This window comes from Parasteatoda tepidariorum, chromosome X1 (genome assembly GCF_043381705.1).
Source record: "Parasteatoda tepidariorum isolate YZ-2023 chromosome X1, CAS_Ptep_4.0, whole genome shotgun sequence".
NCBI classification, from domain to species: domain Eukaryota; kingdom Metazoa; phylum Arthropoda; class Arachnida; order Araneae; family Theridiidae; genus Parasteatoda; species Parasteatoda tepidariorum.
This window is the reverse complement of record NC_092214.1, coordinates 33,354,886-33,367,209: the sequence shown is the minus strand read 5'-3', so window position 1 is coordinate 33,367,209 and position 12,324 is coordinate 33,354,886. Positions and strand designations below refer to the sequence as shown.

Here is a 12,324-nt window from a genome sequence, read left to right as displayed (position 1 = left end):
TTAAACATTAAAATTCAGTTAAAATATGCGTCGAATCAGCGAGTAATTCTAAGTTTTCCACAAAAATGCCCCAAAATAATAAATTAAAAATATATATATAATCCTGAATTCTAAATAAATGCTAAATGCGTAAAAGCAAATTTACTCCAGTCAAAGTTTGGAAATCGTTAAATCTTCAGATAACAAGATTTTTAACTAAGTTTCTTTTGCCCCTAACGACAAATCGTCATACATGAAACTACATGTTTAAATAAAAATCAAAAGCAAAATTTGTAAAAAAAAAAAAAAAATCCGATCACGGTTCACAAAACGGACATAAAAGGAAAATCATTCATGTGAAAAAATAGTTGTATGAAGACAACTCGGCATAGCGCATAACCCAATCAAAATAATCACAAGCATTCACTCAAATAAAAGAAATTTTTAAATAATGAAAATGTTTTTTACGGTTTCAAAAAAAAAAAACTCTTAAAATAGTATAAAATTACGCTGACACTTGCTTAAAACGGGAATAATTAAATGCATAAAGGACATTTAGAAACAACATAAAAATTAAAATAAGACATCCTAATTGAAAAAAAAATGCATTAGAGCTAGGAAAATTACACTTAAGGCAAAATCAAGAGAAGAAATGGGCAAAAAAAATCAAAAGTCACATAAAAAATGACTAAAGTAAAGCATAACAGCCCAAAAAAAGAAGAAATATATTTCAAAGAAGAATTTTCTAAAACGTTTGATGAATACTCTGTAAAAAAAGATCTGATACACACTTTGCATTTTTTTAAAAAGGCGGCTAATTGAAAACGAATTGTGAATATAATTCGCTGGATGTAAAATAAAAACTACTCGCAAAAAATAATCTGATGATCTAAGAGAAGTTTTCTCTCCCGAAAGAAACACCTGTCATAGAATAAAAAAATAAGTTTTGCGATGTAAAAAAAAACACTATAGATTGTGTTAGAAATAAATAAAAAATATATTATTATTTTAATTCTTAAAATGATCGACATGTGAATTGTGAGTTTTGTTGATAAATAAATTTAGTCGAATGAGCAAATAAAAATAAGCTAAATTAATTTGATTTGTTCCTTAAAAATTATTTAAGCATAAAATTATAAAATATTTTTGCACTTTAATTACAGAAACACACGTACACAAGTGTTTGTGATACATGGTTAGAAATAATGTGTTTCAATAAAAGTAACATACATATACTTAATCTAAAGTTGGAAAAAAGTCTTTAAAGACAGTAGCACTATGGAATAAAACAGAATTTTTTTCTTCTTCTTTTTGTAAAATATAATTCCAGCGATAAAGTTGGTATATTCAAGTGATAGTTAATTATTTACGATGTTTCAAAATAGTGTGGCAAAGCAAGCAGGCCTCAGCATGTCGCGTTTTAATATTGGTCGTAAATGTGACATGTGCCCTTGTCCTTATATATAATGTATAATTAACGATTACGCATAGAGGCTCTGGTTTGAGTTTGTGTCTGCATGTTCCCATATGATTGTAAAATATTTTATAAATATATATGAAGATGATTCTGTAGCGCTCCTACTTAATGTGTATTCTTAGAATCCTTACGAAAACGAAAAAAAATTGAAAACGCTATTGAAATCTGACTAAAGGCGGATGTAATAAACATCAAAACAAGTTTAATTGGACTTTGAAACTTGTAAGTGCTTAAAATAATAGTCTTTCAACACCTCTCTGTTAAACATATTTTGTTGTTGTTTATTAATCCAGCATTATTAATACACCATGATTTGTCAGATTTCGAAAACATTTTTATTTTTATTTTACTCTCCATTAAATATAAATTTTCGAACCCCAATTTGCATATTCTTTTGCTTTCCTTTTAGATAAGGATTCTAAAAATACATATTAACAGCGGCCATTACTCACCACTCCGTATGGATGTATATAATTAATGCAAAAATTCTGTAAAAAGTATTTGTATTTTTCCAATTCCAAATTTGCCTTTTTTGTTCCAAGGTATTTTGAAATCTGTAAAAAGTAAATGTCTTTTTTATTTTCAGATTTGCCTTTCTCTCTTTTTAGGTCAAATTAAAGTTATGATCCAATTTAATTTAATAACAGTTTAATGCAGTTTTAACAATTAGTAATAGTTTTAATTTATTTGTGCGTATATGGCATCTGTACATGTGGAGCAGGAGATTATCTTCTTTTTCTTTCGTTTCACGTACATTAGCAGACAGCGCTGCTTTTTCCATTGCTTTATATTTTAAATTTCTTTATAATTTTTGTACCACAAAAGAAGCTGAAAAAAAAAACTTTTTAAAATTACCTAGTTCTAAAAATAAGAAAAGGTCTATAAGAATCTAAGCTTTTTGACTAGATGCTAGATTTTATTAATCATAAGTTCCTTAAAAATCACAAGACAAAACTTTTTTTCACTGATCATATATTTATTTTATTTTATATCCGTCGTTGAACAAACGATCCAGTTTTGGGGTTTACGACTACTAATGTTCAACTCCGTAGCCCTGAAATTTTGAACCAATCCAGAAAACAAGGAAACTCCTGGATTAGTACCCTCAGAGGTATGATTTGTTATAGGAACATGGAGGACTTTGTGACTCGACAGATTTAACGTGCAAAATTGCTTGAAAAAGGTTTCTATATAACGCCATTCTAATTCACTTAAAGTTCCTTAAATTTAAACTAACGTTAATTTTAGCATATATGAATTAAATTATCATTATTGCAAAACACGTATTTTTTGTTAGATTTTACTTTTTGAATTTTTTTAGCACTCTGTACTGTGTTAACTATTTCAATACAAAATTTTTTTAGTCCGACGTGCCTGTTTCAAGAAAATCCAGTTAAACTTATTCAGAGGTATTTCCCACAGTTAAAGTTTATTTTTTTGCGGTAGTATTTGAAAGTTATTTTCTTAACTTGCGATTGCGAAGAACAATTATGATTTTAAAATATTTCTACGAACTTTCTTGTCAAGTACTGTGAAAAACTCTTTAAAATTTTTTCTACCATTTAGTAGAAGCACTTTTCATTCGCTCAACACTTCATTTGAAACAAATTGTTCGAAACATTAACAATCCTAATGAAAAACATCCTTGAAATCAAGTAATTAGACAATATATTTATGTATCTGTTTCATCTATACTATGTATTAAATGATTTCAAGTTTTTCAACAATTTAGTAAAGGCAATTTACATTCAAGAGTCTAAAAGCAAACATTTTATTTCCCCTTTTTCACAGTAAAAAAATCTACCAATGTAAGTTTTGAAAGAAAATAATTTGCGGAATTTTAACAATGGTATAAGATTTTTTATCATAACACTTATTTATTATAACAGAATTTAAACATCATATTTTCTTGTTTTAGCTGAAGAAAGGATTAAAAAAGAAACCCGCTAATGAATTTAAATCACATTTTTTACTTATCATAACTTTGAAATAAATTTAACTAAAAAAAAGCCGGAAGAAAATTTAAAAATAAGGATATGTTGAAATTTACAAAGCGAGTGACAAAATATTTATTTTAAGTCCGTAAGTAAAACATCCTTTTTCCTTAGTTTTTTTATGCTTATTCGAAACATAAAGTTATTATTTCAGAAAAACGATATAAATAAAATATAAATTCCATTTAAAATGACAAAAAAATATTAAAGAATTAAAAGCAAATGTTTATAAATAGTTTCTATTACTGATTTCTTAAAGTAAATCGATATTGGTAAATTAAGTATATTGCATTATTTAAATCATTGATTAATCGTTATTTTATTCATGCCAATCAATCCTATAATATCACTAATACTGAAATGCACCACATTAAATTTTAAAAGTTATCCACTTTCTATCGTATTTTTACAACTAATTTTTCTAAAAATATAATTTTTCGTTTGCTCCAAATAAAGTATTCTTAAGATATATGACGTCTTCATTTAATTTCCCTAAATTGAATATTACTTTTACGCATAACTTCTTAATATACAGTTCAAATCGCTCCTTCAAAGAAGTCGGTTATTTTATATTTTTCGTATTTTGGAATGTAGACTAGAATAAAATTATTGCTGTCCGTCTGCCGTTTTGGCTTAAGTGCACTGGGGATTAAAACTCAAAGGTTTTAAATTTCTTTTATTAGATGGTTGACAAGTGAAAATAAAATTAAATTCATCTTTCGCCTTTCTGACGGTGCCTTTCAAGGCCGAAATATATCAGAAAGATAAAAATGTTCTGATTTTTATCGATTACCTTCCAGCAAGATTTTACAAAAAATTATTGTTGAAAAAAATTACGAATTATATTTATTTTTTTAATTGTATCTTTTTTGATAGTCTATCCTCCTGGTTTTTCTATTTAGTTGAAGAAAAACGGTGTGAAGAGAGAAAAAATTAGTAAAAAAATGCTAGTAAATAATAACGTTAAACTTTACTCTGTGAAAAATTCCGGCTCAGAATATGATAAAAAGTAATGACGTTCTGACGGCAGCATCCGTAAACTCCATTTTACCACAAATCTATTTTTACTGTAATTTTTACAATGATTTAACTGTAAATATTACAGTAAAAATAACGGTATATCATATTTCCTCTTACATAAAAGTTTGCGGCAAAAAGTACCGGTAATTAGTATGCCAGTGCTTTTTACCGCTATCTGATCCGAAATTTTTGACAATGTACCTTAAAAAGAAAGGTAATTGATTTTTTTAAAAAAAAATTTTTTAAATCCCAGACTTGCGACACTCTAAATAACACATTTTTCTTTATTGCTTGAAAATTATGCAATAAAGAGCACGTAATATATTTCACGTAAATTCACTTTGTAATACGTTCCACATTTGTCAAAATATCTATTATGCAGCAATTTCAAGGCAGTAAGTTCTAGAGAGCTCCCACACTTAAACGTCTGAGACAAGGAAGGCGGATTCCCACAATGAAAAGTGACGTAAGTCTGCTTACGACAACCACACCTTCTTATGTCGCTTTTCGTGACATAAGATTGTGCTATTTTGGGACATTTTTCACTTGTGCTTGTGATAACACGGAACTTTTGGTATTTTTGACTTTATATTAGACGACAGATTTTTCACATGCTTTATTTAAAATCATTGTTCATGGTTTTTAATTTCTAAATTTTAGCTTCACTGTAATTTATGTTAAATCATTAAAGTTAATTAGGAATAAAATAATTAATTTAAAATAACAATTAAATGGACTAAAATAAATAATAGAAAAAGAATAATAATAGAAATAAAATAATTTAAAAACAAAGCACTATGTTCGAATGATGTTCAAGTTTTTAATAGAAACTTCACTGATTTTTCGTTTCCTTTTTTTACATGTAGGGTGTGCCGTAATAACCTCTCTTAATATTGGATAATTTGTAAGTGATTCTTAAATTGTTGGTTGAAAAATTAGCATAATAAACAGTGTTAAATATTTAATATTTAAATGGTAAATGAACAGAATATTTAAAAATTAAACATTAATTTTTGACTCCTTTTTGATCTGATTCACTTTTAAGATTAATAGTTTTAGTGACATTTGTAAAGATAGAACATCGTAACAGTCAGTTTTTATGGTCATATAGATTATTGTAAGAAAGATTAATTGTCCTTTTGTATTTAATGGAATATCTTATTGTAACTGACATTTTATGTCCTTAAATTCTTATTAAAATTATTAATCTTAATTACTTATATTTCTAATTAAGTATTTTGTTTTATTTTGTAACAGTCGTTGAACAGTCGACCGAATTTTCAGTTTACGACTATTTACCAACGTTCAACTCCGTATCCTTGTAATTTTGACAATTAGTAGACAATGGAATTCCTGGATTAAGTACTGGGAGAAATTTGCCCTCGTGCAGGAATTTTTGATGGAACTAACCCTCATTTGTGTTACATGGAGAAGAAAATCGCAAAAAACAACCATGCTTAGCCTGACGGCAAGGGGACTCTAATCCATAATCCGTCTGCCAATGATGATATTTTACGTCCTAATTTCGTATTATATAAATCTTGTAACAAAATTCTCTTTAGCTCTAAGCTGAAACTTTGCTGCTGTTTATTATGACACACGAACAAGTCAAGGACGCCCCCGCCGTCAGCGTTTGTGAATTAACTCCTTAACGATCGGTTAATTTTCAAGAAAACGGTCATAAAAGCGCCTATTTTTTTGGCTTTTGCATCTGTATTACGTATTTGATTAGTGTTGCAACTAGTTTAAAATAAACTAACTATCTGCAATTGCCTTAAAAAATATCCTGGCACTGCCATCAGGTGTGTAAAATGAGAAATAAAATGTTTTCCCGGCAAAAGAAATAAATTAGTTTTATTCTTATTGGCGCGTTACTACTGAACACTCCAGCCATTCAATATCACGGGAGCGAGAAATAGCGGGAGAAATCTCACCCAGCCATTTTCACGACAGCGAGAAGGAAGGGGTTAAGTCAGGAAGGTGTGCCTTGCGTTTAATAAGAGAGCGCCGCAAGGGTGAAAGTAAGGCATAAGCAGAAATACGTTTTTCATGCGCTTCACGTCCTCACCGTATTAATGTCTACGAAGAAAGAATGCCCAGGTAAGCAGTCTAAAAATTAACAGCTTTTATTGCATAACAAATAGTTTTTCTTTGTGTTATTTAATAGCTAAGCAGTCTTTGCCTTGATTCTTTAGCTAATTTTTCGCTACTCTTTGATTATATCTTGGTTTGAATTCGACAGAGACAAAAATGAATCAGCTACAAAATATTAACTACGCTATATAATAATATTTCTTACTGCAAAAAAGGAAGAGCTCAATGATTTTATGAAATTGTGAGACTAACAGGTAAAATACAGCATAGTATTTTAATGATTCTCTCATTTCCGTAAGTAATCATTTGAAGATATTCTCTGGATACAAATCTTCTGCTTTGAAGAAACATCTGATAGATTTCACTTGAAGGGACTTAAATTAATCACTAAGGCATATATTTTTCGCTTAAGTGTGGCTTGTTTATATTTTTCAAATACACTGCATAAAATCTCGTTACACTGAAATAATTAGTCACTTATTACAATTCAAAGTCGTGGAAATATTTTTAAAGGAGCACATAAATGAAAATTTTTATAACGGGAAAAATGATAACTAAACTGACAAAAATACAAACTCTAAAATAAAATTAACAAAAATCTTGCATAAAGAAAGTTCTTCTTTATCAAATCAATAAGAAGTTCTGTTGGTTTTTATGAACACCGTTTGAAAAAAATATAGATACGCAGATGTACGTACTGTAGTACATTTACTACAAAGCAGTTCTTACTCTAGATCAAATAAATCATGTATTATTTTATGAAAATTATTTTATGCAATGTAAATGCAAGGTAAAAAATAAGTCAGACAAATTTATTAGTTTAGTTTTACTTAAAGGTTTTGTAACTAGTTGATATTTAGTGTGACTGTATTTTTAAAGATAGATGGAAAGATATAAGTTACAAAGCAAAGTCAGGCATTTGAAGCCTTGTTAAGCAACAATACTGGAGAATTTTAAAGGTTGCTTACATTTTCTGAAAAGGAAAAGATTAAATTTTTTGAGCTCTCTATAAAACAATGTGAACTAATTTGAACGAGTTAAAATATGTTCAATGACTACAGACTGCAAGCAACTTTTAACATATTTTTCAAAATTATTCTTAAATTGTCTAAGAAATCATTTAAATATGAGCCACGTTTTTCAATAATATTAAATATTTGTAATTAGATTCTATTTACAAATTTTCAGTTTTTTCAAAATGTTTTGCAATTAAACTTTTACAACATCTTTTTCATAACCTGACACGTTCAGCTGCAAAACGGTGCCATATTTTAACCCAATAGTTTACACTCTAGTATTTATGTCTATATTACACTCATGATATAGATACTTTTAGGAACTAAACGTTACATAAACCCGAGTCCTAGCGATTTCAGAAATGGAAAATTCCATTCACAGTAGAGTGGTATGGGAACTTGATGCAGAGGCCGGAAAATTGCAACAAAAAATCTGCCCGCCGATCTCAATTCTTTTAGTGTATTCGTTACAAATTTTAGTAATTTGCTTTTCAAAATTATCCATAATAATTGATGTGTTTATGATCTTAAGATAAGAATAAAACTTCAAACAATGTTCCATTTATTGGAAAAAATTAAAAAAGTTTCGTTCCTAACAGTTTTGTACAATCTTTCAGAAACAATAAAATGCCCGTTTTATTTCAAATTGGTGAAATGTTTTAATAATTTTTAAATGAATGCTTGTTTTGCATTAGAGAAAATATCACTTTATTAAATCAAATTAATTAAAAGTTAAATTTTGAATTTTCCTCACAATGTCTTAAACATCACAAATAAAAAATGCCAAAGCAAGCCAAAATATCTGCCATTAACGATCCACACTACAACCCTGCTACTTTTGTCTCCAAGAATTGTGATATTAGTGACAAGAATTACAATTTGTGACAAGTGTGACATTAGTGACAAGAATTACAATTTGTGACGAGAACTACAACAAAACGTTTCCTATTCATAGCTGGTTAAAATAGTTACCTCCCCCGTCTAAGTGGGGGATGAATTTCTGCAAAAAAGCACAGTAACAGGAGGAAAATTTTTTCACCTGACTAGCTGCAACTAAAAGGTTAGTTCTATGCAATCACATAATCAACTAATAATATTAAAACAATACTCCTCGTCCTCTTTTTAATTAAAAAATGTTTAAAAGTATGTATTAAAAATTCTCTTTTAATTTAAAATGAAAAATCTGAATAACTTATTTGCAAAGCTTCTTTCAACAATAGGGATGTATATGGCAATGGGAACAGTCACCTGGATTTACCTTAGCCTTTCTCAGCGCCATCGTACGGTGAGTGCTATTTCTCCAGCGGTAAGTTTGCTTAAATAAAGTATGTTACTTTGTACAATCAGTCGCAAATACCCACATTTCCATTTTGAATTTAATCTTCAATTCTTTCGAATAAATTTAAGCCATGCTCCTTCAGCGTTTTTAGCAACGTAAAACGAATTCCTTCGTGTTTTAATCAAGCGAAGCAATCATAAAACTATGGTAGCTCAAATGTTTCATAGTAATAACGTATTATGAGCAAAAAGCTAAACATTAGTAAGTTAAATAAAATTATACAATAAAAAAACTCATTTAAATAAAAAACTTATATTTTCATTGCATGACGTTTTTTAAATTATTTACGGAACGCCATTAATTACAATATAATATAAGAATAACTGAAAAATATTTTATATAAGGTTTAGTTTACTGCAAAACTATTTTTTTTCTAAATAACATTAATTCTACCTTCTAATGACTCCAGTGTAAAACATGCTTGAACCTTGCTTACTAGAGTCTATACAAACCTGTAGTCAATAGCTGAAACTTGAATTTAAAAATTTTATTCGCCGAGTCATAATTCATATTTTCCAAATCACTTATATTTGTAGAACAAAAGAATCAATAACTTATTTAAGAAAAATTGAAAAATGATATGATTGGGGTAAAATTTTTTTAAATTTTTTTCACACATTATATGTAAACGTTTAACTTTTAACAACATATTTTTACGCACCCTGCACAATTCCATTTTTTTCTAGATAATTGTTAAAATTTCTTTTCGAACCCAAATTTACTAAGTTTTATTAACTTAAATTCAATAATAAGGCAGATGAAACACAAAAAAAATTAAAGATCTAAATGACACATCACAAGTAAATTAGAATTTTCAACAAAAATAAAATAATGAAGAAATTGAATTAAGGTTGAATTAAAACATCAGAATTAGGATGGCCCAAAATACTAAATATTTAAAAAATTTTCTAAAATATGAATAGTTTCTTAAATATTTACCTTCAAGTATTAAGAGAGAGACACAAATTTTAAATACTTAATAATCCATTATTATAATTTTTATGACAAAAAAATACTTATATAAATTTTATAATATTACTATTTTAAAGAATAAATTTAAAACTAATGACTTATATAGATTGTTTATTCTTTGAAGTAGTTTTGAAGAAGTAAGCTGTGTAACTTCAAATTTTTAAACTTTACTACTTAAAAATACGATCTTAAAACAAATCAATCAAATACGTCCTTAATTTTCCCAAATCTTAACTTGCACGAAGAATTTATATTAATTTGTATGGTTTTAAATAGATCAAATATGATCTTAATTTATATATCAACTTTTATCAATTGTGATAAATTTTATAAAGATCATGGAAATTAAAAGTTAGCATCGCAAAAACAAAATTAGTGTTCTTTTAAAGAAAATTAAATTTCATTTTAATAAGTGCGAAATTAATTTGAATTAACGAGTTAAATTAATTAAAAATCCACTGAGATTGTTTTAAAAGATTATTTTAAATATTTCAAAATTTCCCTTTTCAGGTTTTTCTTTTTTCAAAAATAACTATAATTTTTTTTTCGGTCATAGAGACTTGTTTCTCGATAATAAGAATAAACGCCTCTAACGTTTTGCGTCACTTCACGCGTTTGTCTTTTAGGAATAACTCCCAAAAAACTTAACAGTATTTTATGACCAATGTCCATGTTATTTTTCCTCTTTCATTTGAGTCCAAAGAATTTAACCCAATCATATAAAAAATTCGTTTTTGAATTTTTTTATTCACTGTTCCGCATTTTTCTTTTCGAACTAAAACTTACCACGCGATATTTTGTTATTCAAATAAAATTCTTACCTTTGAGCAAAGCTAAGAAAAACAGAAGATACAAAGCAAAATTCTTCATCATTTTCTTCTTTTTTTTTCAATAATCCGCAAACTTCTAAAAGTTTCGCTTAATCCATTAGCCCGGAAAGTCCGGTTAAGTGCGCCGGCACCGTCGAATAGTCTAGCATCGCCCGGACACGTCCTAATCTCCCGGATCGCACATTCTCGTCTGCCTTACTCCCTAATCCGGAAAACACGCGGGTAGAAAATTGCGCATGCGCTTGTTGCGCCGCTTCTAAGGGACGATGAGTAGCAATTAATGGTTTGTTTTCACGGTCTTCTTGATATGTGTTTGATTGAAGGAACAAAAGGGGCAAATGTTTTCTCTTCAAGAATTAATTTCTGTATCTCCCATAAATTCTTTTCTTGTCAAAGCACCGCTTGGTAGTTAAGAGACAAAGAAGTTGTAGCGGGGAACTTTAATAACTGTCATACTAACTTATCCAGAGCTATTTGTTTAAAAGAGAAATATTTTATTACTTTGGCAATAACGTCACACTATTTAAACTGGTGTATGTTTATTAGGGTTTATGAATTAATGTTTGTCCCATTATAACGGGGCATTTTGTAACTTTCGATACAATATTAAAGTAAATTGACTGAAAAATATAAACAATTTAAAAAAAACTAAAATGCAATGACAGTTATTAGTTTCTTTAATGTTTTTCTGAAAATGCTTAACTAGGTTTGCTAATTTCTTTTACGAAACTTAACTTTCGAAACTTTTGTTACATCTGAGATGTTTGATTGGATACTTTCGAAACAGTGCTTCTTTTATATAGGGCCTGGATAGCCTATCTGGTAGGGAGTTGGATCTATGCTCGAGAGATTGTGAGTTTGATCCCTGTCGGCTGAAGGCTCCCCGTACACAAAATGATGACTGATGTACACTAAATCTGTCGGGATCACAAAGTCCTCCAATGTTCCCATAACAAATCAATACCTCTGGGGGTACTGAATCGGAGATTGATCGTGCTCTGGTTCAGGTAAGAATTACAGTCTGTGGATGGTGTAAGAATGTGTCTTACTTGCAAAATGGGATGTAATGTACGCATGTTGTATCCTAATCATCCTCAGCGATGTTTCCCAGGCAGTCGCCAATAGCCCAATGTGCTGCTCCAGTATGACGTAAAAAATGTGCAAGCAAACTTTTTTTATATAAGACTTTGTTTCAGGAATAATTATAATTAAATCCCTGGCTTTTTTTTTTAAAAAAAAAACGCAAATATTTTTGTCTAGAATAATTAGCACTTTTAAAGAAAGAAAATAAGAGTAATTGAGAAGAAACTAGTTAAAAAGTATTCCCGAAGTTTCCGATAGGACACACTGGGCAACTTTCATATAACAATACAGAAGAGATCTAGAAGAGCAATAAGTATACTCCGATTATTGTTATAGATATTTTAAACACACCCCTCTACGTCTAAGCACCTAGCCGATTTCTCAAGGCTCTATCTCTTAACAGCTATTAAAGGAATGTCACTTAATTTTGTACATTTTGAATGACGTGGACAGTGTCTTAGCTTTATCCCTTTCTCCATACTTTCACACCACAACAAACGATATTACTTTTAGCCACGGC

At 28.9% G+C, this 12,324-nt stretch overlaps 1 protein-coding gene across 1 annotated transcript in view; it reads right to left on the bottom strand.

Annotated features, from left to right (window-relative positions):
* Positions 1-11,193, bottom strand: part of LOC107445948 (synaptogenesis protein syg-2) — a 136,612-nt gene extending 125,419 nt beyond the window's left edge. Inside the window, exon 1 of the mRNA XM_016060465.3 lies at positions 10,713-11,193. Within this exon, the coding sequence (XP_015915951.1) occupies positions 10,713-10,764 (52 nt within the window). The 5' untranslated portion in view covers positions 10,765-11,193. The remainder of the gene's footprint in view (positions 1-10,712) is intronic.
* Between the last annotated feature and the right edge of the window lie 1,131 nt (positions 11,194-12,324).